General features: G+C 43.1%; 2 protein-coding genes across 5 annotated transcripts in view; one reads left to right on the top strand and one right to left on the bottom strand.

The window, feature by feature from the left end:
• RPGR (retinitis pigmentosa GTPase regulator) overlaps positions 1–13,381 on the bottom strand; it is a 117,111-nt gene extending 103,730 nt beyond the window's left edge. Inside the window, 4 exon segments of the mRNA XM_042460864.1 lie at positions 779–841; positions 5,866–5,958; positions 6,271–6,396; positions 13,339–13,381. Of these exon segments, the coding sequence (XP_042316798.1) occupies positions 779–841; positions 5,866–5,958; positions 6,271–6,396; positions 13,339–13,366 (310 nt within the window). The 5' untranslated portion in view covers positions 13,367–13,381.
• A 65-nt stretch (positions 13,382–13,446) lies between these two features.
• Positions 13,447–27,434, top strand: part of OTC (ornithine transcarbamylase) — a 47,460-nt gene continuing 33,472 nt past the window's right edge. Inside the window, exons 1-4 of one of the 4 annotated variants that reach the window (XM_042460868.1) lie at positions 13,447–13,606; positions 16,944–17,003; positions 18,725–18,863; positions 20,942–21,023. In XM_042460868.1, coding sequence (XP_042316802.1) covers positions 13,605–13,606; positions 16,944–17,003; positions 18,725–18,863; positions 20,942–21,023 — 283 coding nt within the window. In that variant the 5' untranslated portion in view covers positions 13,447–13,604. Of the gene's footprint in view, positions 13,607–14,896; positions 14,993–16,943; positions 17,004–18,718; positions 18,864–20,941; positions 21,024–27,434 lie in introns of those variants that run through there. The other 3 variants (XM_042460867.1, XM_042460866.1, XM_042460865.1) reach the window with 3 other exon arrangements.

The following is a 27,434-nucleotide window of genomic DNA, read 5'->3' as shown; positions in this document are numbered from 1 at the left end:
ATTCTATGATTCTACAGTTCCCAGAATTCCCTAGCATTGACCTACGGCAGTTAAAGTGATCTCAAACTAGATTATTTCTGCACTGTGTTTTGACCACAGTTAGTAAGGTTGGAAAAACCTCTGTCTTAATTCATTTTAAATATTTATGCCCTGCTTTTTCCCTAGAGAGCTGAAGAGCACCGATAGCAATGACATTGTTTATAAATAGGGTGGGAATTGTGTAGCCTTCCCTAGATGTTTTTGGACTTAAACTGTTAGCAAGTCTAGTACACATAGCCAAAGGTAAGGAATGCTAGGCAATGTGGTTCACCAACATCTCGAGGACTGCACAGTTCCCAACTATGCTTTATCAGATAACATTAAAACATTAACATATTAAAACAATGGGATAAATGATCAGAAAGCAATAAAAATTATTCAAAACCCAAACAGCTAAAACCCAAATTAAACTGACAGCAGATGAAAATCCACATGCTTTTCTAGAAAATAAGAGTATCACCATCTTACAGAAGACTATCAGAAAAGGAACGGCATCTCTGAAATGGAAATCCAGGGCCTAGGGGCAATCACAAAAAGGCTTTCTTCATAATCTCAAGGAAGCTCCTTTGGAAGCCATTCAAAGCAAGCCTTTCACATCAAAATGGACTTTTCTGTGGCTCAGAATGAAGCAGCTTTTTATATTTATGCATCTATGACAAGGTCCAGCCTAATCCTTATAACGCCAGAGCAAAGATGACATTGGAGCATATTCTGTGCATAAATAACATAAATTACATACCTGTACAAATCAAAGTGTGGTTTCTTCCACAAGCAGCTAGTTTTACTTTTTCTGGTTTTAAAGCTATGGATTAAAGACACAGTCATTACCATCTTAGAAGTTAAATCTATATGTACTCAGTCCTAGCTTTAAAACTGTTATGGAGTTATCCAGTCGTCAGTCATATATCAATGACAAGATGAAACACTGCTGCAATATTAAGCTGGACCTTCTCTGATTACACCTTAGTTGTATAAAGGATGAGTAAGGCCACAAGGTTAATTGAGAATAAGTCCTTTTAGTTACACTAACTCCTTTTGCACTGTGAGGCATAAATTTTCCAGTGATGGAGGAGGAAATATCTTGTATCATGGGTTGATTCCATCTCTTGCTCTGAATAGGTAGGAAAAACAGACTTGAAGGAGTTGCCACCAAAGGGATCAACCCCCACCATCCTTCAGTCTTTTTCCTGCCTTGGCTCTGAGTAGGCTATGTTTTTCCTTTTCTGCTCCTTCCTTTACTTTGTCTTAAAGACTTTAATACTTCTAATTTTTATTCTATTCTTCTTATATTCATGACCTGTTCTTGGCAACTACTTACAAAAACAACTACAGTATTTGTTCTTTAGTCTTTGCTCTATCCTTTTGACCTTCCAACCTTTTCTGCTGAAGCAAAGCCAGGCATGGAGGACAGTTCAGAAGCTGCTGTGCTGTGAGGCAACTAGGCCCAACTCCAACATTAAAAAAAGAAGACAGCCCAGCTATATCTGGCTGAAGGGACTAAAAGGCCAGAGAGCCCAAGTGCAGCCGGAGGAGAGAGAACCACATGTTCTTGGCCAGATTGTGCCCCATTGCAAACATGAAATCTGTCAAGAGGTTTGGGAAGTGAGAGAGAGAGAGGAGGCAGATTTGAAGAGGTGAGTGGTGATCTGATTCCTAATCCTATGCTTGTGGGTTAAGCTTTACCCCAGAAGTTTGTTTCTGGCTTGCATTCCCAGTTTTGAAGGAGACCTAAGGCCCGAACAGACAGGCCAAAATAAAGCTGCTTCAGGTCACTTTGGAGGTATGCTGTTTAAATGATGCATGCGTCCTAAGAGGCTGGAAGCCGCACCAAAGCCATGTTCCAGTCCTAAGGACCAGAGCGAAGCTTTGGCACAGCTTCTGGCCTCTTAAGATGCATGTGTCATTTAAACAGCATACCTCCAAAGAGACCCAAAGCAGCAATATTTTGGGCCTTTAGGCGCAGTACAGATGGGCGGCTCTGTGCTGCCCATCTTTCCCCCTTGTCGGTGCCCCAGCAGCCGCACCACGCAATACCAACACACTACCAAAAAGAAGCCGCTCTAAGCGGCTTCTTTTTTATGACACCATAAAGCGGAAAGGGCACCGCCATGGCTTCACTTCCTGGAAGTGACATCCGGACGCTGCATCACAGCAACGTCATCATGGCAGCCACCATGTAGACGGAGTGCCGGCATGATGGCAGCAGCGGCACTTTCTAGAGCGTGCGGTTGCTGTGCGCTCCAGAACCCTAGAATCAGCAGTGCCATGGCACAAAGAGCCCCAGTGTACCAGGCCTTAGCTACCTCAGAAGTGCAAGTGGAGACTTTCCTGCCAAAGCTAACTGCCATCTCCTCCTCTCATTCCTCCATGATCCACTCAGACTGAAGGGAACAAAAAGGGTTGCAAAAGGATTTTCCAGGTGTAGGGAATCTGACCCATCATTCTCTAGTTTGGAGTTTTGTTACTTCCTGGGGGGAATTTGGCCAAGGAATTTATTTATTGTGCTTGCCTTTTTTAAAAGAAGAGGCAAAGCTGGAACTGAAGGTGCGGCAGCCATTTTGATCAAGAGCATAAAGGCAAAAGAGGAAAGGACAAATATGTGTCTAGTAAAACAAAGGAAAGTGTTATCTGTAGTTCATTCCACAGAAGAGGAATGTGATCTGAAAAAGAAAGAAAGAAAGAAAAATGAAAAGAAAGAAAGAAAAAGATCAGGGCCTTTCAGTAGTTCCTGAAAGCTCCAGAAATCCGTTAGACTTGGGGGGGGGGGGGGGTTGATGATCCTTTATTATTATCGTATTTGATTTTATGGTATTATTGTTTAAAACCATATATTGGAATTTAATGGCAATTCTGAGCAACTGAAGCTGGAGGACCCTGATCTTCTTCAAGGGAAGGATTCTCCTCCCCCCTCCAAGTCTGGGTCTTCATCATCAAATACTCCATTTCATGCTGATTTTATGGTCATAAGGCCTCCATAGCTTGTTATCGTGAGGCCAAATCCAATATATATATATAGTTACAACTCACCTCAATTTGTCATGGGAATCAGAGGCCTGTTACAGACAGCCAAAATAAAGCTGCTTCGAGTCACAGTGGAGGTATGGTGTTTCAATGATGCATGCATCCTAAGAGTCCAGAAGCCACAACTCCAGGGACTGGAGCGTGACTTTGGTGTGGCTCTTGACTCTTAGGATGCATGCATCATTGAAACACCATACCTCCACTGTGACTCGAAGCAGCTTTATTTTGGCTGTCTCTAACAGGCCAGAGTTATGAGTTTATGCTCAATGAAAGTTGTCTCTGCTATTTCCATTTTTTCTGGAGCTAAAAATGTGTGGCCTAAAGCGCTTGTTAAAAGCAAGCAAACAAACAAAAAACACTTAAGGTCAAAATAAAGTTCTGCCAGGGCATTAACAAATGGTTGAAGATAGTGGCTATTTTAGGAGACACTAACTTAAATGTGATTCGATGGAATCCAAGACCACAACTGGTTTAGTTCCATTACAAGGACAGATTTGACTAAAGAACTGACACATAGATGCCCATTACAAACAAAATCTAACATTTCCACCTCTTACTGGAGGCAAATTACTTGGAGGAAAGTCTCTTGGCTGAGACTAAGGATAAGAAGAAGGTATTACCATCTTTTATTTTTAAAAAATAGAGAATGAAAAGCAAAAACGCCTTCAGGAAAGAATCTTCAGAAAAGGTAAAAAAGGGGGAAAAAGGGGGGGGAGAGGGTCTGCCCTACAGTACATTCCTCAAATGAAGAATGAGAACATGGCCTCCGACTTACCTGTATTGACTAAATATGACAATGGGGAGCCTTTGGGGAGGACGATGACTCTGATGCAGGGACTCCATCTTCTGACAGGTTTCTTCTGACTGAGCATTATGCAGTGTTACTACACAATGCAGTTAAGATCTTGGAAAAATATTCTCGAGGCCACCCCTCCACTCCTATGAGTCTAGAAGAGACAGTCTTGATTTGCCACAAGGCAAAGGTGACTTTTCTTAGACCAGGGCCTTCAATACTAGAGACACTATTCAGAGCTGAATTCGTGAAGATGTCAGGGAAGAATGGGTTAAACCTACCAGAGTACACCTAAATTCTATGTCTGTTCATAAGCTTTATCATTTACCTTGACAGGTAATGGCAAAACTACAAATCTAATAGATGGATGACTCAGTATAAGCTCTGGTTTTCTCCCATTTATACTCAAGATGGAGAAGACACACATTCCCTCTTTCTTTCACACACACACACACACACATATATACATGTATTTACACATACACTGATAAAAAAAACAGATGTAGTGCTTAAAATGACATAAACAGCATCCTCCTTGGCAATTAGGGCTGCTTCAACTATATCAATATTCTCGAGGGCCAACCTTATGTGGGCTAAAGATCTTATCTATGAGGTCCCTCATAAACAAGTAAACAAAATGATATCAAGACAATCTACAAACTTCTCAAAGTGGCTGCTTTCTCAGCTGATACCAGACTAGATGTAATACAATTTGGCAATAGGCCACAGGCAGGCTCTGTATTGGTCAAGAGGCAGATTTTAAATAAAAACAAATTAACAAACCCGCTGGCATGTGGATACAAAATTTGATAATTTGATTGGTGATAAACTCTTTGAATAATCACTGGCTCCAGTATTGATACAGATTGATGATAAGGGGAAAGCATTATTCCCTTCATCAGGGACAGTCCTCCTTTCATCCCCAGAGATACAATTATGATACTTGTTGTACATGAGACAATAGGTTTGTCAAACAGTGGTTTGAGCGTAGTTACCAACCTCAGCAGTAGTCCCAGGCGCTGCTTTACCTGAGCCAACAACAACAATATCAGGGCACTACCTATAGTGTCAAACAATGACAGAGGCTTCCTTTGGAAGACACATCTTGTGGTTCTCACATAAGTGATATGCCTCAGTTCACCCACCCACTGGTTGGGTAGCTTTGGAAAGTCCCATGATACAGGATGTTTCCACATCCATCACTGGAAAAAGGAACATTGGTTCTTACCTGTGAGATGTTCTTTTTCAGCAATGTAAGTGGAAATATCCTCCCCCCAGAACTGAGGAGGCTGTTTCCCTCGGCTCGGCAAGGGTAGTTGTTAGCTAGTTTGAGTTTATGGTAGTTTCTATTAATTATACTTATATTTGCATTTAATGCTCTCTGAGTTTGTTTTGTATCCTCGGCTATAATACTGACTGAGGGAGGGTGGAGGTTTTTCCCTCTGATGGTGACACCTTCAAGTCTGTTTTTCCTGCCTATTCGGAGCTATTAGATGGAATCAACCCATGATACAGGATATTTCCACCTACATTACTGAAAATGAACATCTCACAGATAAGAAGCAATGTTCCTGTTTCAGTATAGATATTTTATTCATGATTTTTGAAAACAAAACTGATGCTTTTAGGATATACAGTGCGCCCTTGTTTTATGCGGGGGATCCATTCTGCGTAAAGCAAAAAAAGTGTATGCTCGAGCCCCATTGCAAGTAATGGGGCTTGTGTTTGTGGTGGCGCATGGCGGGTGCACTGTATATTCACTGCTAGAAACAAACCCAAATTTATATTTTTCACTATATCCAGGAGGGTCAAGAAGACATTTCCAAAAAAGAGAGACAGAGAGAAAACTCTAGAAACTATGGTAAAAACATCTGAAAATGCTGAGGGGAAAAAATCTTGGCTTGGCAAAACATATTTTAACCTGCTAAGAAATATAAAAAGTCTAGAAACCTAAAGTGACATTAGATGGCTCTTTAAGATATCTATTTTAAATCCAAACACATAAAACTAACCTTTCACACACGTTGGCTTGTTGACAGCATTCTTAGTTCCAAATCCTAGCTGTCCCCAGTTGTTGCTTCCAAACATATAAAGCTTACCATTTTCTACAGAATACAGACATCAAAGAATGTAAACAAGTATTGGCCATTTGTCATGCCACAAAAAAAAAGGTATTATGCACAAGTCATATATTGCCATGACTAATCAGTTAGAACCAGAAACAAAGTGGGAGAATTGTAGCTTGGCTCCATGATCAGAACAGCCTTCTATAATAAGTCAATTCACATTTTTAAACTATTTTTTCAAATACATCTTCCTCCAATGCTAATACAATGGTAATACGTTTTTATAATTAAAAAACCTACTTTAGAAAGGTAAATATTGTGAAACATGGTCTTAACACTCTTATCACTAACCTGTTACCACAGCAGTATGTTCATCTCCACAGGCTATGTGCAAAGGCTTGTCATTTTTAAACCAGAACTTGCTAGGCACGTTTTCTGCAAATTTGCATTTTCCAAATGTGAATACAGCACCTGATTCTAAAAAGAAATAGCTTAAATATTAGTTTGAGTTTAATTACATACAGTAATTCTACTAACGTCCCATTTGTTGCTTATTAACATATCAAACATTCTTGGTGTATCCCTCTGCCACAGGTTCGGTTAATCCAAAGAAAGGATTACTTAGAAGGGTCGCATATTTATTGGAGAGCATTAGCAGCCAAAAAAATAATGCAAGGTAAGAATGGGTTTCCATTCAAAACACATCTAATGTGAAAATAGGAATCTCATCCTGAGAGATGTCAACCAAAGCGAAAGGGGGGGATTTCACTGGGCGAGTGACAGTTTCCACATCTAACAGTTTTCCATGTAAAGATAAGAGATTGCCTGAAAAACCCTATAAGCATTTGAAGCAGAGGGTTTATATCCACAAAGGAGTGTGCAAAAATAAAAACCAGTTAGTCTTAAAGGTGTTGCTAAATTCGTCTCTACTCCATTTTATGCTTTAAGAGACTATGGCTACTTCTTAGAAAATGGTTATCTATGGGAAATACATAATAGAAGACTGCTAATAATACAGCTATGGATAACTAATAAGGATTTAGTAACCAATAGCAACTCATAATTACAAGTAAATATAATGAATATGACTATGGATGTGCACACAGTAATTGACTGTGCATTGAAGAAACGTACTGTATTAATGAAGAAATGTAAAACAGTTGAGAGATTTTTGTAGTGAAAGGAAGAATAAATAAAAAGGTAGCTATTTATTTTTTATCAAGATGAACCCAACAACATTGATTTTGAGGGGAGAGGAGGGGACAGGGGAAAATATATATCACTGTATTTGTATATGCAAATATATGCAATTGTATTTGTATACATGAGAATGTGAAAATGAATAGATGTTATATTTGATATCACGGGAAGTTAAAAAAAAGGCTCCACAAACATGAGATTATCAGTTCCTGTAACAAATTCCACCACAGAGGTGTACAAAACTGGGAACATTAATTTCTAATATAATCCTTGCCTTGGAAACAAAAATAAAAGTGTAACAGAGTTGCTTTCTTAAGCCTCCAAAGGGGATCTTTAATCATTATTTCTATCCTACCTTTTATCCAGTTTGGCTTAACTAACTGAAAACCATATCATTACACATTGAAAAGATATTAAAGTGAAAATGAGATTAAACAGTAAAAAAAATAAATTAATACATATATCATTAAAACAGACACCTATACATCAGCACAACAATTAGCAATATTTAGCCATTAGTTTGGTGGGACAGGCCAATCATCAAACACCTGTCTGAACAGAAAAGTATTTGTTGTTGTTGTTGTTGTTGTTGTTGTTGTTGTTGTTGTGTGCCTTCAAGTCATTTTTTATTTATGACAACCCTAAGGCTATGCTATCATGGCGTTTTCTTGGCAAGACTTGTTGAGAGGTATGCCATTGCCTCCCCTGAAGCTGAGAGCATGCGACTTGCCCAAGGTCACTCAGTGGGGTTCCATGGCCAAGCAGGGAATCGAACTCTGGTCTCCAGAGTCGTAGTCCAACGCTAAACCACTATGCCACACTGGCTCTCAGAAAGATCTTGACATATCTGCAAAAATAAAATAGGGGAGGGTGCCAGCCTAACTTTTCTGGGAAGGGAGTTCCAGATCCTGGGGACAGCCATTAAGAAGGCCCTCTCCTGTTTCCCCAACATATGTACCTGTGAGGGTGAGACACAGGACCTTACCGCACAGGGCTCCTGGCACAGGATGGGAACGGTCCAAAAGGAGCCGGGAAGGGAACGGAACGAGTGGGGGATGCATTTTACTGCACACAGAAATCCCTGACTTATTCTGCTCCCTTCCCTTCTGTTCCCAATCCATCCCAGAGGAGGTGATTTTTTAGAACTGTTCTGAACAGTTCTCAAAAACTGTGTCCTCTGGGACAGATTGGGAAGGGAGCAAATGAGGGACTTCTGTGTGCAGTAAAATGCACCCCCCACTCTTTCCCGGCCCCTTCTGTTCCGTTCTCATCCTGTTCTGTGGAGCCCCTGTGCTACAGTATGGTTCATAGAGAAGGGCCTTCCCAGCAGATCTCAAAGCATGGGCTGGTCTGTAAGGGAAAATTCATTCCTCCAAGTAATCTGGACCTGAGCCATGTAGGGCTTTATAGGTCAAAACTAGCACTTTGAATTCTACTTGGAAAAGACCAGCAGTCAGTGAAGCTGTTCCAGCAAGGGAGTTGTGTGTTCCCTGTAGCCAGTTTCCAGTTAGCAACCTGGCTGCAACTCTGTGGATCAGCTGACATTTCTGAACACTCTTCAAAGGCAGCTCAATGTAGGCCTGGTGGCGCAGTACAGTAGTTAAATGCCTGTACTGCAGCCATTCACTCACAAACCATAAGGTTGTCAGTTGAATACCAGCTAGGGCTCAGGCTCGACTCAGGCTTGAATCCTTCTGATGTTGCTATATATGTATGTATGTATATAGTTCATCAAAGTGTTTCAGAGTACAGCCTGATATTTTGGACAGTTCAGATTAAATCTGTACAGTATTGCTTTTCCATAGCTTATAGTTTTAAAGCTATTTTAATGGATAAAATTGTTTATTTTAAAATTTTGTGCATTGTGATTTTAGATTGTATCACCGTAGACAGGTGTTATCATGGTTTTGATGATTAAGTAAAGCGCTGTGCAAAACTTACGGTGCTATATAAACAAACAACAACATTTTTTGAAACCACATATACATAAAACCCAAGGGTATATAAGTACACCTACTCACACAATATACACACACACACAAGAGACCCACTGAGTGACCTTGGGCAAGAAGTCACACTCTCTCAGCCTCAGGGGAAGGAAAGGGCAAACCTCCTCTGAACCAGTCTTGCCAAGAAAAACCCATGATAGGGTCTCCTTAAGGATGCTGTAAGTCTTGAAGGCACACAATGGGATGTACTAAAACAAATGGCAATACTTGCCCATACAGAAACCATACTTGCCCATAGCAAGTATTCTCCATGATTCCCTATGGGCAAATATGGCTTCTCTATGGGTAGATATTCTCCTCCCTAGGGTACAGCGAATTCCCATGGGTTTTCCTTCTGCATGGGCATGTATTCCCCAATGTTCACCTAGGGACAAGCCTATCCCAATTCTCCCTATGGGCAGATATCCCAGCGTCTCCCTAGGGACAACATTCCCAATGTCTCCATGGGCGATATTCCCCAGCGGCTCCCTAGGGACACGCTTCCCAAGGTCCCCTATGGAATATTCCCCAGCGTCTCCCTAGGGACAAGCTTCCCAGAGCTCCTATGGGCAGATATTCCCAAGCGTCTCCCTAGGGACAAGCATTCCCAAGGTAACTCCCTATGGGCAGATATTCCCCAAGCGTCTCCCTAGGGACAAGCATTCCCAATGTCTCCTATGGGGCAGATATCCCCAGCGTCTCCCAGGGACAAGCATTCCCAATGTCTCCCTAGGGGCAGAATTCCCCAGCGTCTCCCTAGGGACAAGCATTCCCAATGTCTCCCTATGGCAGATATTCCCCCAGCTTCTCCCTAGGGAAAAAGCATTCCCAATGTTCTACTATGGGCAGATATTCCCCAGCGTCTCCCTAGGGACAAGCTTCCCCAATGGCGTCTCCTATGGGCAGATATTCCCCCACGTCTCCCTAGGGAAACAAGCCATATCCCAATGTCTCCCTAGGGCAGATAGTCCCCAGCGTCTCCTAAGGGAACAAGCATTCCCAATGTCCCAGGGGCAGATATTCCCCAGCGTCTCCCTAGGGACAAGCATTCCCAAGGTCCTCCCTATGGGCATATTCCCCCAGCGTCTCCCTAGGGACAAGCATTCCCAATGTCCTCCCTATGGGCAGATATTCCCCAGCGTCCCCTAGGAACAAGCATTCCCAATGTCTCCCGATGGGCAGATATTCCCCGCGTCTCCCATGGGACAAGCATTCCCCAATGTCTCCCTATGGGCAGATATGCCCCAGCGTCTCCCTAGGGGACAAGCAGTCCCAATGTCTCCCTATGGGCAGATATTCCCCAGCGTCTCCCTAGGGACAAGCATTCCCAATGTCTCCCTATGGGCAGGATATACCCCAGCGTCTCCCCTAGGGACAAGCATTCCCAAGTCTCCCCTATGGGCAGATATTCCCCAGGCGTTCTCCCTAGGGACAAGCATTCCCAATGTCCCTCCCTATGGCAGTATTCCCCACGTCTCCCTAGGGACAAGCATTCCCAATGTCTCCCTATGGGCAGATATTCCCCAGCGTCTCCCTCGGGACAAGCATTCCCAATGTCTCCCTATGGGCAGATATTCCCCGCTCGCTAGGGACAAAATTCCCAATGTCTCCCTATGTGGCAAATATTCCCCAGCGTCTCCCTAGGGTACAAGCATATCCCAGGTCACTCCCTATGGCAGATATCCCCAGCGTCTCCTAGGGGACAAGCATTCCCCAATGTCTCCCTATGGGCAGATATTCCCCACGGTGCTCCTTAGGGGAGCAAGCCCCATTCCCAATGTCTCCCTATGGCAGATATTCCCCAGTGGTCTCCCGTAGGGACAAGGCATTGTCCCAATGTCTCCCTATTGGGGCAAGCATAATTCCCCAGTGTCTCCTTAGGGACAAGCATTCCCAATGTCTCCCGCTAGATGGCAGATATTCCCCACAGTGTGGTCTCCTTTCAGGGACAAGCATTCACCAATGTCCTCCCTATGGGCAGATATTCCCCAGCGTCTCCTAGGGAACAAGCATTCCCCTATGGTCTCCCTATGGGCAAGATATTCCCCCGCGTCTCCCTAGGGACAAGCATGTCCCAATGTCTCCCTATGGGCAGATATTCCCACGTACGTTTCTCCTAGGGACAAGCAGTCCCAATGTCTCCCCTATGGGCAGATATTGTCCCCAGCGGTCTCCCTAGGGGACACAGCATCCCAATGTCTCCCTATGGGCAGATATCCCCAGCGTCTCCCAGGGACAAGCATTCCCATGTCCTCCCATGGGCAGATATTCCCCAGCGTCTCCCTAGGACAAGCATTCCCAATTTCTCCCTATGGGCAGATATTCCCCAGCGTGCTCCCTAGGGACAAGCATTCCCAATGTCTCCCTAAGGGGCATGAATTCCCCAGCGTCTCCCTAGGGACAAGCATTCCAATGTTCCCTATGGGCAGATATTCCCCAGTGTCTCCTTAGGGACAAGCAGTCCCAATGTCTCCCTATGGGCAGATATTCCCAGTGTCTCCTAGGGACAAGCATTCCCAATGTCTCCCTATGGGCAGATATTCCCCAGTGTCTCCTGGACAAGCAGTCCCAATGTCTCCCTATGGGCAGATATTCCCCAGTGTCCTCCCTAGGGACAAGCATTCCCAATGTCCCTCCTATGGGCAGATATTCCCCAGTGTCTCCTCTAGGGACAAGCTTCACATGTCTCCCTATGGGCAGATATTCCCCAGTGTCTCCTTAGGGACAAGCATTCCCAATGCTCCCTATGGGCAGATATTCCCCCAGTTCTCCTGGGGACAAGCATTCCACCATGTCTCCCTATGGGCAGATATCCCCGTGGTCTCCTAGGGACAAGCTTCCCAAGTCTCCCTATGGCGATATCCCCCGGGTCTCCTTAGGGAACAAGCATTCCCAATGTCTCCCTATGGGCAGATATTCCCCATGCTCTCCCTAGGGACAAAGCATTTCCCAATGTCTCCCTATGGGCAGATATTCCCCCAGCTGTCTCCCTAGGGACAAGCATTCCCAATGTCTCCCTATGGGCAGATATTCCCCAGCGTCTCCCTAGGGACAAGCATTCCCAATGTCTCCCTATGGGCAGATTATCCCCCAGTGTCTCCTCCCTGGGGACAAGCATTCCCAATGTCTCCCATATGGGCAGATATCCCCAGTGTCCCTCCCAGGACAAGCATTCCCAATGTCCCCTATGGCAGATATTCCCCAGCGTCTCCCTAGGGACAAGCATTCCCAATGTCTCCCTATGGGCAGATATCCCCAGCGTCTCCCAGGGACAAGCATTCCACCATGTCTCCCTGGGGCAGATTATTACCCGCGTCTCCCTGAGGGACAAGCATCCCAATGTCTCCCATGGGCAGATATTCCCAGTGTCTCCTTAGGGACACAGCATTCCCAATGTCTCCCTATGGCAGAGATTCCCCAGCGTCTCCCTAGGGACAAGCATTCCCATGTCCTCCTATGGGCAGATATTCCCCAGTGTCTCCTAGGGACAAGCATTCCCAAGTCTCCCTATGGGCAGATATCCCCAGTGTCTCCTTAGGGACAAGCATTCCCAATGTCTCCCTATGGGCAGATATTCCCCAGCGTGCTCCCTAGGGACAAGCATTCCAATGTCCTCCATGGGCAGATATTCCCCAAGTGTCCCTCCCTAGGGACAAAGCATTCCCAATGTCCCCTATGGGCAGATATTCCCCAGTCGGTCTCCCTAGGGACAAGCATTCCCAATGTCTCCCTATGGGCAGATATTCCCCAGTGTCTCCCTAGGGACAAGCATCCCATGTCTCCCTATGGGCCGATATCCCAGGTCTCCCTAGGGACAAGCATTCCCAAGGTCTCCCTATGGGCAGTAATTCCCCAGTCGTCTCCCTAGGGGACAAAGCATTCCCAAGTCTCCCGATGGGCAGATATTCCCCAATGTCTCCCTATGGGCAGGGTATTTCCCAATGTCCTCCCTAATGGGCAGATATTCCCCATGTCTCCCTAGGGACAAAGCTCATTCCCAAATGTCTCCCTATGGCAGATATTCCCCAGGGTCTCCCTAGGGACAAGCATGTCCCAATGTCTCCCTATGGCAGATATTCCCCAGGTCTCCCTTAGGGACAAGAATTCCCAATGGTTCCCTAGGGGCAGATATTCCCCATGTCCTCCCTCTTTGAGGAGAGACGCAGGGGAGGGGGGTCGCTGGAACAAACCAAACGGCGTCCTTTGGGGGGGATGCTTGGGACTCACTCACCGGGCACGGGCTCCTCGGCCTCCCCCATTGCAGGCTGGAGGGGGGAAAGGGGGCGGAGCCTCGCTCCTCTTTAACGCAGCAGCAGCAGCAGACGCCGCCCGCCCTCAGCCCGGAAGTAAACAAACCCTCTGCCTCTAGCAACCGAGGCCGACTTTACCATAGAGAGTCGCTGGGAAAACGGGCCAGAGCGGCGACGCTCCTCCTCCTGCTTCGACTAGGCCTCAGACGCTGCCAGTGGCTGAGGGAAACTTGTTGCATAAATCAAAATGTACATTGACACCCCTCCAAATCCACACAACAGCGACACATTTATTGTGACGACCCAAACGCGCAACATACACATGTTGCAAGCTTTCGAAGCTCCACTGGCTTCTTCATCAGACAAAAAGTATACAGGAGGGGGAAATACTGGAGAAATAATCCATCTTGATGCCACTTTTAATAGCCACCGGTGGCTCAGTGCTAGGGAATTCTGGGAAGTGTAGTTTATTGAAGCACCAGAGCTTTTGCAAAACCAAGTATAACCAGCTCACATGCTAAAAGCTAGTTTTAAACATCTTACTTTCTTTTTCTTCCATCATCAGTATCTCGGTTCCAAAACACACTGCAGAAATAACCCAGTTTGAGACCGCTTTAACTGCCCTGGTTCATTGTTAGGGAATCCTGGGAACTGTAGTTTATTGGGGCACCAGAGCTCTCTGACAGAGAAGGCTAAATGTCTCACAAACACTATGGCTCCCAGGATTCGTTAGCATTGAGCCAGGGCAGTTAAAGCGGTGTCAAAGAGGATTGTTTATGCAGTGTATTTTTGGACTTAAATCTCAAAGATCCTTTTGCATGCTGGTTTTCCAGACTAACATGGCTAGTATGCCTTTGGAAACAGAGCAGTTTAGGTTACAGCCAAATATATATATATATATATACACACACACACACACACTATATATATATATGCACACCAACACACAGATATACCCATAAAACTGGTATTTGTTTGGGAGACTGCCAAGGAATTCCAGATCATGTTGTAGGCTGCATTTCAGAGGAAGGAATGCCAAGACCACCTCTTGAGTATTCCTTGCCCAAGAAAACTCTATGAAATCCATGGGGGTGCTTTGATGGTGAGTTCCTGCATGGCAGAATGGGTTGGACTGGATGGCCCTTGTGGTCTCTTCCAACCGTATGGCTCTATATATAAATCTCCAGTTTACACACACACACACATATATTGAGGACACTGCAAAACTGAGTCAGGCTCTTTGCTGCAGTGTCCTATCTCTCTCTCACTCTCATATATATATGTGTGTGTGTGTGCAGTATCTTCTCTCTCTCTCTATATATATATATACTGTATTATATATGTATGTATATAAGAGAGAGGGAGAGAGATAGGACACTGCAGCAAAGAAGATCCTGACTCAATTTTGCTTACTTTGGTTGCATTGATCCCTCATTTGGAGAATGAGATCTGAACCTGAACTGAGCTTGTGTTTGTGGCTTTATAAAACATCTCTTGGCAACCAGCAGCGAGGTCCCTCGGATTAAATGCCTCTTTGGTGGGAAAAGCCTCCTCTCTCGTCCTGAAGCTCCGCAGCGCCTCTCAGTGGCCGCTTTGCCAGAGCCCTAAGGGAGCCCAAATGGCAGCCATGCTGAGGTGCTCCATTGCCAGGGAAGGAGGGACCAGTCGCCATTCGTGGCTGTATAAGAGATTAACCAGTGCCTCTGCTTTGTAGGAATATAGAGGCTCGTTTATGTAGCTTTCTATGTTTGGGGGATGGGGCTGGCTCCGCACTTAGGAAATAACCAGGTTTGACACCGCTTTGACTGCCATGGCTTACTGCTGTGGAGTTCTGGGAATGGTAGTTGCGTTCCTCCATTGCTTCTGAGGAAGCAGACTGAAATCTAGGAAAGCTCATGCTGCCAAATTCTTTCTTTCAGTGAGCCTGCATCCACACTGGAGAAATAACCCGGTTTGGCACCGCTTTTTAAGCATCTTGGCTCAAAGCTATGGACTTCTGGGAGTTGGGGTTTGTTGTGGGGCCCAGAGCGGAGAAGCAGTTCATATTTACTTTAATTGTCAATGATGGGATAGAGACTAAGGACTCCCCCAGGTCTGAGCCTGGGTAGCACTGGAGTTGATCACACGGGGGGCTAAGTGCCTAAATCCTGTGCAAAAATGGGGTTTAAATCCAGGAAAAATCCTGCAAAAGTGGAATCATTTTCTCATGACGTTGCGTATTAATGTGTGTATAAGAAGTGAAAAAATCCTGCAAAAGCTGGATTGTTTTCACACTCATGAGGGGCTGAAATCGGGAACTTGCGGCTTCAGGGCATTGAGCATTAAACGTGAAAATAAACCACACAGAAAGTGGACAAAATTGGCCATTTTTTACTTTTAGGAAAATCCCAAAAGTAAAAAGCAGCCAATTTTGTCCACTTTCTGTGTGGTTTATTTTCGCATTAATGCTCAATGCTCACAGTGTCATGTGAAAATGATCCCGCTTTTGCGGGATTTCTTCACTTTCTGTACACGTTAATATGCGATGTTGTGTGAAAATGATTCTGCTTCTGCGGGATTTCCCTGTTTTAAATCCTGTTTCTGCACGGGAAAAACCCCATGCGATCAACTAGACTCACAGCTCTATCCTTTTCATAATGGAGCCAAGGAGTTTAGGAGGAAAAACCAGGAAACTGCCTTGTTTGCACCTCCATCCATGGCATTCATCTGCTGCCTGAGTCTAAACTTTTTAATAGGAGGGCTGGCCCTGCACAAATGAGATGGTCTTACAGTCAAGGGCCTAGGAAGAGGTCTTTATGCATTTCTTACATTTGTCACAACTGCTGCTTCATAATTCAGTTATGTTACAGAGTTAGGGGCAAGGGCCAGATGGCTGTTTTTCATGGGGCCATCTTGTCCTAGCACTGCGCCTTTTCCATTGCTCTGTGAACTGCTGGACCTTTGCAGTTGCTCCGTGGACACCTAGAACTGCTTGAACAGTTAGTTGACTTTGTTTTTTGATTGCTTCTCTTCTTAACATATTTCATATTTTGCTTGTTGGCCATCCTAAAATAATTTGCTCAAGGTATTGAATAGAAATTAATTGGGGGGGGGGTATGTGCCAGTTTTTAATAGACCCTGATTGTGCTTTACTAAAACAGTACCATTCTGCATGCCTCATTCAGTTACTTGCTGTGCCTGCAAGAGGCTGTGATATGGAGAATGGATGCATGTGTGTCCATGTTCACATGACTAATGAGTGTGATACTTGTCAAAAACAAAGGATGACCCTACTCTGCCACCATAAACAGATTGCTGGCAGCCATGGATAACATTGTTTTTGACACAGCCTCTCATGCCTAATGACCCAATGTATTTTACAAACTCATGGAGTAATGACAGTTATCTATAGTGTTTGCATAAGGTTGCATACCATAGTAGACCTCAGCAGTTCTCGCAACAGCTAGAGATAACACTGTCTCATGATGGTTTTACCTTTGCTCTTTCACTGAGAGTCAGAGCATTCTCTATTTCATCTGGCTTTAGTTGAGGACTTTACTTCAACAAACAACATTTAATATTAAATAAAGATGCTGTTTAATTTTAGGTCCCTATTCAATGCAAGGAGTACAAACAAGATCAGCAAACATCTGGTACAAAGTGTTCGGTAAGTGTTGAATTTAAATATGTCACAACAACACAGCTAGATGCCCTCAGTCATGTAGTCCAGTCCCTTTGCAGCTGTGACAAGCTTTTCTGGTGAATGATGTCTTTCTTGATTGCTTAGCAGCATTCATTCATAGACCAGAAAAACTAAATCTAAATTATATGCTGTAAAAAATCTTTAGGAAAATGTATGTGTCAGAGCTATCTCTGTTCTTTCTTTAATATTTGCACATGTCATCTGACAATTTTGTGTACTGGAAATAATTTTGTATGAGCATTTTGGATCAATGAAACTGACTTATTCTTTAGAAACAGTCGTGACCTTTTCTGTCAGGATTAAGATCAGATGAATATGTCTTTCTTTTGTAGAATGAGATCCATAGAAAACATGCATTCATACAAAGCAAAAGAACAAAAGGGAGCTATTAAGTATTCTGAAAAAAATGTTTATGTTTTCCCCCAATTGTTTTGATAAAGTCCAGTAGCAGCTTTGGTATGACAGCAAAGATGGTGTTATCTACATGTTGGAAGGCTGGAAATATGACCAAAGTTTTTGAATGATATTGTTAAAATGATTGATATTCCAGATACAGAATGTGTATGCATATGAAAACTAATTTTGTGAGTACAGTGATCCTTTTTATTGATTATTGGAATGTGCATTTTAGAAAATCCATTTGGGGAATAATTATACAGTAATTGCACTCATATAAGGGAAGCAATCCTTTTCAAATAATCAGTAGTCCATTATATTAACACAACATTTGATAGAGTAGTGGTTTAGTTGTTGAGGGTGATGATAACTGTTCCATATATTGTAATTTCTATTGGGATTATTTCTAATTTGTGTTGCTAATTTGCTGCTGCTGTTGCTGCTGCTGTTATTGTTGCATGCCTTCAAATCGTTTCCGACTTATGGCAACCCTAAGATGAATCTATCACAGTGTTTTAGGGCTGAGAGTGTGTGACTCACCCAAGGTCTTCTAATGGGTTTCCATGGCCAAGTGGTGAATTGAACCCTGATCTCCAGAGTTATAGTCCAATTCTCAAACCACTACACTATGCTGGCTTGTATTTCTAATATTTATTTAATATCTAGGCCATGTATGGTATCATTATGTTTTGATGCGTAATGTCAAAACTGAATACACATACCCACCCATAATGGTGATGTTCCCAAGTATTATTTTCCCATAGGAGTTATTTGCATATATGGGAGAAAATAAAGATAATAGGAGTGTGAAATGGCATAGGTGTTCCCCATGCCAACTATTTTGGCACTTGGCAACCATGGAAATGTTGGTTTTTAAGGGAAAGGGACAATATATTTAATTTCTAAACATTTGTTCACTGATGCTGTACAAAAGAACCCTTTGTTTTTTCTTGACTATGTACTCTTTTCTTCAGTCTTTCTGCTTTTTGTAGATTAGTAATTGAGGGGCTTTTAAGGGGCTGATGTTATTTACATAAATGCACTTTTTAGAAATGCAGAATAATGTTTTAATGCTATAATTTGCTTAATGATGTTTTAGCATTATAACTTTTTGTTTGTTTTTATTTGTACCCGTTTAAATCTATTGTGAAGGTACTGAGAAAGACAGAACATAAGTAAAATAAAGTATAAATAAATGAAAACAACTGCTTGAATTAATCAATGAAATTTCAGTCTCACTGTGAAAAATTCTTAAGGGATTTTTTTGGTCATTTTCCTTTGAGTTCTAGACATGAGCAACCTACAAAATCTCCTGTTCAGCTGAAAGATCGTGATCTTCTCACTTTACAAAATTATACAGCTGAGGAAATAAAATATTTGCTTTGGGTGGCATCAGATTTGAAAGAGAGAATCAAACACAAAGGAGAGGTATGTAAGAGTTTGAGGACACAAAACATGTCTTTTTAATTGTAGATTTGTTGTTGGAAATTAGAGAAATTTATGAAATCTGTCTTTTAGGTCACACATACTTTTGAGAATAATGTCTGATGTGTATTAACATTGTATTACTCTCTTGTAATACAAGAGGATCTTGCTGTTTGGTTTTGAATATGACATTCTTTTTACAATAACGTGATCACATACTGCAAACTTACCTTCCACACTCCAATAATGTTTTATAGTAGGTGTACTTACAAATAAAATAAATTATTAATATACAGAACAAAAACTGTGGATTAGAAGGGTCAGACTAGATTATACACATAGCACATTTTTGAGTAGGTAATCCTTGGTGCAATATATCTGTTTATCATAGCATGTGACTTTCTTCACCAACTTATCTTGCATAGAGTATATTTTCTTTTGTGATTGATCACTCAAGGTAAACACTGGCTTAATATGAAAGTCTGCTGAGGCAGTATTTCTGAGGAAATACCATTGTCACTGGGAAAACAATCCTTGAGTATTCACATTTCCTTCATGTCTGGTTTGCCTTTTAACCATTTTCTTGTGTCTTTAGAAACTGGTATCGGATTCTGTCTAACAGCAAACTCAGATGCTGAGTGCTGTGCTGTGTTTCCCTGGCCCTACTCATAGGTGGAATCTCAAATTGGAATTTGATCCAATGGCCCCAAAGGATTCCCCACTTCCCATACCCTTCCATTTTCAGTGGCAATACCACTCTGTTGATTTGCAACATGTGAAAATACCAAAATAAAACATCCTGATTTGGCATGTTCTGCACTGGGTAGCATAAGAAGCTAGGTTGAAATTTGATTACTGAATAATAAAGAAAAGAAGGATACCACATGATATTCCAAGTAAAGTGAGGATGTCTCTGTAAGGTTAGCAGGGCTGTGTCTATAATGGATTTGGGTATTCTGTTAGAGATGAATGATAGCTTCCTGTGTTCTTGAAATGTCTCTCCACCCAGAGCCAGAATAAATGAGGAGGAATAAATTGCAAGAACAGTCTTCGAATACAACATTACTTTAAAAAACAAAAAACTTATATTCTGTATGCCAGAATTCCCATATAAAAACAGTAAGGTGAATGGCTGAATTTTTGCCTTGCTTGTGTCAATATGCACATACTGCCTTCATGCAAGCATAGCTCTTGGTGCATAGGAAGATGAAGGTAAGCTGCATGAGATCCAACACAAAGAGCAGCAGTAAAGGAAGGGAACAAACCATTAACTGAGACAGCATCTGCACTGCAGAAAGTTTGACACAGTTTTAACTGCCATGGTTCCATGCTATGGAATCATGGGATCTGTAGTTTGTTGTGACATCAGAGTGCTCTGACACAAAAGATATTCCATAGCATTGAGCCATGGAAGTTAAAGCAATGTCAAACTTCATTATTTCTGCAGTGCAGAAGCAGCCTGAATCAAAACTGACAAGTTATTACCTTAGAATTAAACAAGTCTTAAGAGGTAAGGGGAGAAACCCAGTGGAACAGTGGAGCCCAATGGAACTGGAGCTCCCTCAAGTGTCCCCAAAATTGTCCGGGGAGGGGAGTGCTGGGAACTTCCATGAAGCCAGTTTTTCAGTGGTGCAGAGAGCTGAAAGGGAGAGAGGAGAGGAAGAAAATTCAGAAGTTCCACCGGTTGAGTATTTGATTTAGCCCTCTGAATTTAAAGAAATACCTTCAATGCAAAGTACAAAATTCAGATTTTACTTTCAGAGATTATTTTTGTTTCAAGTCTCAAGTAATGTCTAAAGGATGGTTAAGGTTCCTAAAAGATATAATAACTAGGTATTCAACTGGCTAATGTATGTTCTAGGAAGAAATCATTATTCTAAATGCTATCTCCCTATTCAATAGAAAGACTTGGAAATGATGAGAACCCAATTCATTCCAGAATAGACCTTGAAAGAGCTGAATCCTCTAAACTGCACCCATTTGAGCATGACACAGTGTCAAAAATTACTGTCAGGAGCCTAATAGATTCATAATGTGCAAAAAACATTGTGCTCTATTTTCTTTTCCTTCTTCTTTTTCAGTATTTACATTTGCTGCAAGGAAAATCCTTAGCAATGATTTTTGAAAAAAGAAGCACAAGGACTAGATTGTCTACAGAGACTGGTGAATACAAGCTTAAAAGTCATGATAGCAAATACATTTCCCTGTATGGCCTGTATAATGTTTCTCTTGGGACTACGTTTTAACCCTAGATCAGTAGCATAAAACACCTAACCAAATGTTCCATGTTTCTTCCCTCCCTTGCCCCAATTTTTTATCATCTAACCTAATGAGCAGTTCTGGAGAACTCAGAAGCTTGTACATTGTTGTGAAATTATAGGTGGTCTTAAGTGACTGTGAATTTTGGATTAAGATTCTAGAGCAGGTCATTAAACAAAGAGTCTGTGAACATTTAGAAGAGAATACCATAATCACAAAAAGTCAACATGGGTTTCTGAGAAACAAGTCATGCCAGACTAATCTGATCTCTTTTTTTATATATAACAACAACAAACTTTATTTCAGCCATTTGGCCAGCACAATTACAAAATTCCAATTTAAAACATAACTTAATTTTATACCACAGGTTCATGTACAGGCAGATTGGAGAGTATAAATTTTTATATATAAAATTGTCAGCTTACTAGATGAAGGGAACAAAGTGGATATTGCATACCTTTGTTTCAGTAAGGTCTTTGACAAAGTTCCCCACGACATTCTTGCAAACAAGCTAGTAAAGCATGGGTTAGACAATACAAATGTTAGGTGGATTTGTAATTGGTTGACCGGCCAAACCCAAAGGGTGCTTAGCAATGGCTTCTTTTCATCTTAGAGAGAAGTAATAATGCCACTCTGTTCTGCTTCGGTCAGGCCTCACTTGGAATATTGTGTCCAGTTCTGGGCACCACAGTTCACGAAAGGATGTTGAGAAGTTGGAGCGTGTCCAGAGGAGGGTGACCAAAATATGTTATGAGGAAAGACTTAGGGAGCTAGGTATGTTTAGCCTGGAGAAGAGACAGTTAAGAAGTGATATAATAGCGCTATTTAAGTATTTTAGGAATGTCACAATGAGGATGAAGCAAGCTTGCTTTTTGCTGCTCCAGAGAATAGGTCAGGACCTGGAACAATGGATGGAAGCTACAGGAAAAGAGATTCCACTTAAACATTGGGGAAGAACTTCCTGACAATAAGAGCTGTTTGACAGGGGAACACACTCCCTCAGAGTGTGGTGGAGTCTCCCTCTTGGGAGGTTTTTAAATAGAGGTTGGATGGCCATTTGTCAGGGGTGCTTTGATTGTGAGTTCCTGCATGGCAGGGGGTTGGACTGGATGTCCCTTATGGTCTCTTCCAGCTCTATGAATCTATGACTCTTAAGTGTTATGTCCTATCTAGAGGAGTGGGCTGCAGTCCATGAAAACCCATGTCACATAATCTCATTTCCAATGTGCCATAGGATTCCTAGCCTTTAGTAATCAATTGCGATATTTTTGATTACTGAAACAGTATTAGTCAACTGAGTGTGTTTATTGAGTTACCTAAAGAATATAAACAAAACAAAAAATAATGACCACAGAAGAAGTATATAAATTCAATCTGTACACTGAGGAAATTGAAATAGTCAAAAAATCCCCATACCTAGAATCAAACATTGACCAGAGTAGAGACTACACTCAAGAAATAGGAAGAAGACTAGGAACGGGTAGGACAGGTATGGAAGAACTAGAAAGACCCTGAAGTGCAAAGATTTACAACAGAACACTAAAGTCAGAATCATCCAGGCAATAGTATTCCCCATCGCCATGTACAGATGTAAGAGCTGAACAGTGAAGGAAGAAGATAGAAAGAATATCAGCACATTCAAGATGTGGTGCTGGAGAAGAGTTCTTAGGATACCATGGACAGCCAAAAAGTAACAGATGTATCCTTGAACACATAAACCAGGACTCTCCTTGGAAGCAAAGGTGATCATATTGAGGTTGTCCTACTTTAGCAACGCAATGAAAAAGCATGGATCACTAGAAAAACAATAATGCTAGGAAAGGTAGATGATAGAAGAAGGAGAAGACCGCAAGCAAGATGGATAGACTCAATCATGGGGTCACAGGTATGGGTTTGGAGGGACTGAGCAGAGCAGTGGAGGATAGAGAGTCTTGGAAGTGTCTCATTCACAGAGTTGCCATGAGTCAGGGCTGGCTTGAGGACAGCTAACAAGAACAAAAGGGATTCAGTGTGAGGTCGAAGGTTTTCATGGCTGGCATCCATATTTTTTGTGGGTTTTCTGGCTGCAGCTGTGTTCTGGAAAAATTTATTCCTGATGTTTTGCCTGCATGTTTGTCTTACCATATATCATGGGAGTCACAGACAGAATAGGGAAACTGATGAGGAAACACAACCTCCAAATGATTTACAGACTGACCAAGAAAATCCAGCGAACGCTGTGCTCAGCAAAGGACAGGAGAGACCCTCTCATGGCCGCAGGAACCTACAGCATACTTTGCAGCTGTCGATAGGTCTACGTAGGGACCACCAAATGCAATGTTCAGACACAAATCAAAGAACACGAGAGAGACTGCAGACTGGGTCAGCCAGAAAAAATCTGCAGTAGCAGAACATAAATAATAATAAAATAAAATTTTTATTTATATCCCGCCCTTCCTGCGATCAGGGCGGCTTACAACAGAGTTAAAACAACAATCCATACAATACAAGAAGATTAAAATACAGATACATCAGACCATTCAATAGAAATAACAGACAAAAAAGCCCCATAGCCCAACCTCTTGGCCACGGAAGAGGAGGGAGGCCCACAGGATTTTATTCGGGGAATGCCTGTTGAAACAGGAAGGTTTTCAGGTCCTTCCTGAATTGGGCCAGGGTGGTGGTCGAGCGGAGCTCAGTGGGCAGCGTGTTCCAAAGGGCTGGGGCAGCAGTGGAAAATGTCCTCCGTGTGGTGGAGGATAATCTAGCCCCAGGTACCTTCAGTAAATGCTGCCCAGATGTTCTGAGGGTGCAAGGCGGAATGTACGGGGAGAGACGGTCCTTCAGGAATCCTGGGCCCAAGCCATTTAGGGCTTTATAGGTAATTACCAACGCCTTATATTGAGCCCGGAAGCGAATGGGCAGCCAATGGAGATCTTTAAGCACAGGTGTTATATGGCTGGCCCTGGAAACGCCAGTGACCAGCCTGGCTGCCATGTTCTGCACCATTTGAAGCTTCCGGGTTTGGTATAAGGGTTGCCCCATGTAGAGTACATTGCAGAAATCCAGTCTCGAGATTACCAGAGCATGTACAACAGTTTCTAGGTCCCTCTGGGCCAGGTATGGACGCAGCTGGCGGATAAGCCGAAGCTGATGACAAGTGCTCTTGACCGTCGCATTCACCTGAGCAGTCAGGTGAAGCGACGAGTCAAGAAGCACCCCCAGACTGTGTACGGAGTCCTTCACAGGGAGCGTGACCCCATTCAGGACAGGTGGAACCACCGCCATTCCTGGACCAGGGGAACCTATCACTAGTACCTCCGTTTTCTCTGGATTCAGCTTGAGTCGATTTTCCCTCATCCAGCCCATTACTGACTCTAGACAGGCCTCGAGAGGAGAGACGCCATCCTTGGTCACTGCATCAGTCGGAGACATAGAGAAAATGATTTGGATGTCATCAGCGTACTGATAACCCCGCGCCCCATGTCTCCGGATGATCTCTCCCAGCGGTTTCATGTAAATGTTAAAGAGCATGGGAGACAGAATGGCTCCTTGAGGGACCCCGGTTTTAAGGGGCCTCTCATCAGAGCACACGTCTCCCAGCTGCACCATCTGGGACCTCCCAGAGAGGTAGGACCGGAACCACTGGAGCGCAGTGCCCCCGATTCCCACCTCTGCCAGGCGTCCCAGAAGGATACCATGGTCTATGGTATCGAAAGCCGCTGAGATGTCCAAGAGCACCAACAGGGACACGCTTCCCCTGTCGATGCCCAGACGGAGATCATCGACCAAGGCGACCATGGCCGTCTCAACCCCGTGACCCGCCCGGAAGCCAGTTTGAAATGTTATAAACCAACCTGGGCATAAAATGAAAACACTGAAATTCTGGACCATGCCAACAACTATCAAGTTAGAATGCATAGGGAGGCCATTGAAATCCACAAACGCCTGGACAACTTCAACAGGAAGGAAAAAACCCTGAAAGTAAATAAAGCTTGGCTACCAGTCCTGAAAAACACCAAAATCAAGACTCAGCACAGGGTCAGGGGGTTTCCCAACAGACAACGGATTGCTAATTAAATAGACACAGATATTCTCCCACATATCCTTCCACTCTGAGGCCTTGCCATTCAACAACAGACCAACATAGAGATTAACATGTAAATCACATCCTCCCAGCCAAGGGTCACACAGTATATATACCCCACTCACTTCCATGCCACCATCCTCTGAAGATGCCAGCCACAGATGCAGACGAAATGTCAGGAATAGATTCTTCCAGAACGCGGCCACATAGCCTGAAAAACCCACAAAAACCTAAAAGGGATTCAGTTTGTTCTGGTCTAGAATCCTGGAGATGCATTGAATTCCCATGATACCAGGCAGCATGGGTATTGAGGTTATCCTTCAGAGAATGATTCTAGTATGAGTTCAAGAACTGTCCTCTGTTATATGCAGTCACCCAAAAAAAGAGGTACAGGAGTACAGTGGTACCTCGGGATACGAAATACCCAGGTTACGAAATTTTCGGGATACGAAAAAATCCCATAGGAAAACATTGTTCCGGGTTACGAATGTTTTTTCGGGTTACGAAAAAACTTTTGGTGCTTTTTTCGGCTTTTTCGCACGGAATCGCGGCTTTTCCCCATTAGCGCCTATGGCAATTCGGCTTACGAAGGCTTTTCGGGTTACGAACGGTGCCACGGAACGAATTAATTTCGTAACCCGAGGCACCACTGTATGGGCAAAATTTATAGAGTTGTCCAATGACCATGAAAGCCTTTTGGAGCACTGGTTTACATGATATTCATCTCTTACTTTCTATGCAGTCTCATTATCAGAAACATCTCAGGAGTGTTTTATTACTGAGCAGAGAGGATCACTGTAGCTAGGTCAGTTGTTAAATGTAATAGCCATAAACAATCTCCTGCTGCCTAAACTGCTTTACGGGCTTTTATGACATTGCACATGGCAAGGGCTGTAATGCCATCTGTTGGTGAGAATTAAGCAGTTCTTTAAAAATTTCTTAGATCCAAAACACACTGCAGAAATAATCCAGTTTGAGACCGCTTTAACTGCCCTAGCTTAAAGCTAGGGAATTCTGGGAACTGAAGTTTTGTGAGACATTTAGCCTTCTCTGTCAGAGAGCTCTTGTGCCACAATAAGCTGCAATTCCCAAGGTTCCCTAATACTGAGCCAAGGCAGTAAAAGCGGTCTCAAACCGGATTATTTCTGCAGTGTGTTTTGGACCTCAGTTTGCATGGAAGAACAGTATCATACTACATTGTTATAACACTATTATTCCACTTTACCAGCTATGGCTGCTTACTGTGGAATTCTGGGGTTTGGAGTTTATGGAGGGGATTTAGCATTCTCAGCCTAAGAGTTCTTAGGCCTCATTAAACTACAAAACCCAGAATTCAACAGGAGTCAGCCATAGCAGATACTGGAATAATAGCTCTCTAATAGTGTAGTGTGATATTAGCTAAAAAGATTTTTGGCAAGTTACAGTCTCTCAGCCTCAGAGATAAGCAAACGCAAACTCCCTCTGAATAAATATTGCCAACAAAACTCTGTGATAGGTTCACACTAGTGTTGCCATAAATTAGAAACAACTTGAAGGCACATTGCAACAGTGTGAGGAAGCTTTTCCAGACAAGACTACTTTTATCATGTACTGTAATAATTTGGTGTTAAGAGCCAGTGTGGTATATTGGTTTGAGTGTTGGACTAGGTATCCAGGAGACCAGGCTTCAAATCCTCATTCAGCCAGAAACCCATTGGGTGGCCTTAGGGAAGTCACACCCCCTCAGCCTGTGGAAGGCAATGGTAAACCTCCTCTGAATAATAAATCCTGCCTAGAAAATCCTATGATTTCAACATTTCGCAGGTGAAAACTGGGACATGTCTAGCCAAGCAACATCAGAGTGCAGTCAAGATAGTAAAAATTATTGAAGAAGAATAAACTAGAAGAGGCTGCAGCAATTTGCTTTAGGTAACAGATCCCATTAAATCTTAGAAGCTAAGCAGGGTCAGCCCTGCTTAGTACTTACATGGGTGCCAGCCAACGAATACCAAGTGCTGCAGGCTGTATTCAGAGAAAGGTGGTTTGCAAAGCCACTTCTTTAGTAATCCTTGCTAAAGAAAACCCTATGAAATTCATGGGGTTGCCATAAGGTGGCTGGAAACTTGACAGTACATACACACACCCTTGAAAGAGCAAGATTTCCACCCTTTCTTCTTTTTTCCTCCCTGCTGAGTTGAGTGCAAACTACTTTTGCATTTTAAACTCAGTGTGCAGCAATTGAAATAAGGTGAGCACAAAGGGGGAAGGTG

The sequence above is a fragment of the Sceloporus undulatus genome, chromosome 3 (genome assembly GCF_019175285.1).
Source record: "Sceloporus undulatus isolate JIND9_A2432 ecotype Alabama chromosome 3, SceUnd_v1.1, whole genome shotgun sequence".
NCBI lineage: Eukaryota > Metazoa > Chordata > Lepidosauria > Squamata > Phrynosomatidae > Sceloporus > Sceloporus undulatus.
Note: the sequence above shows the minus strand (reverse complement) of the source record. Positions and strands in the feature narration are given on the sequence as shown.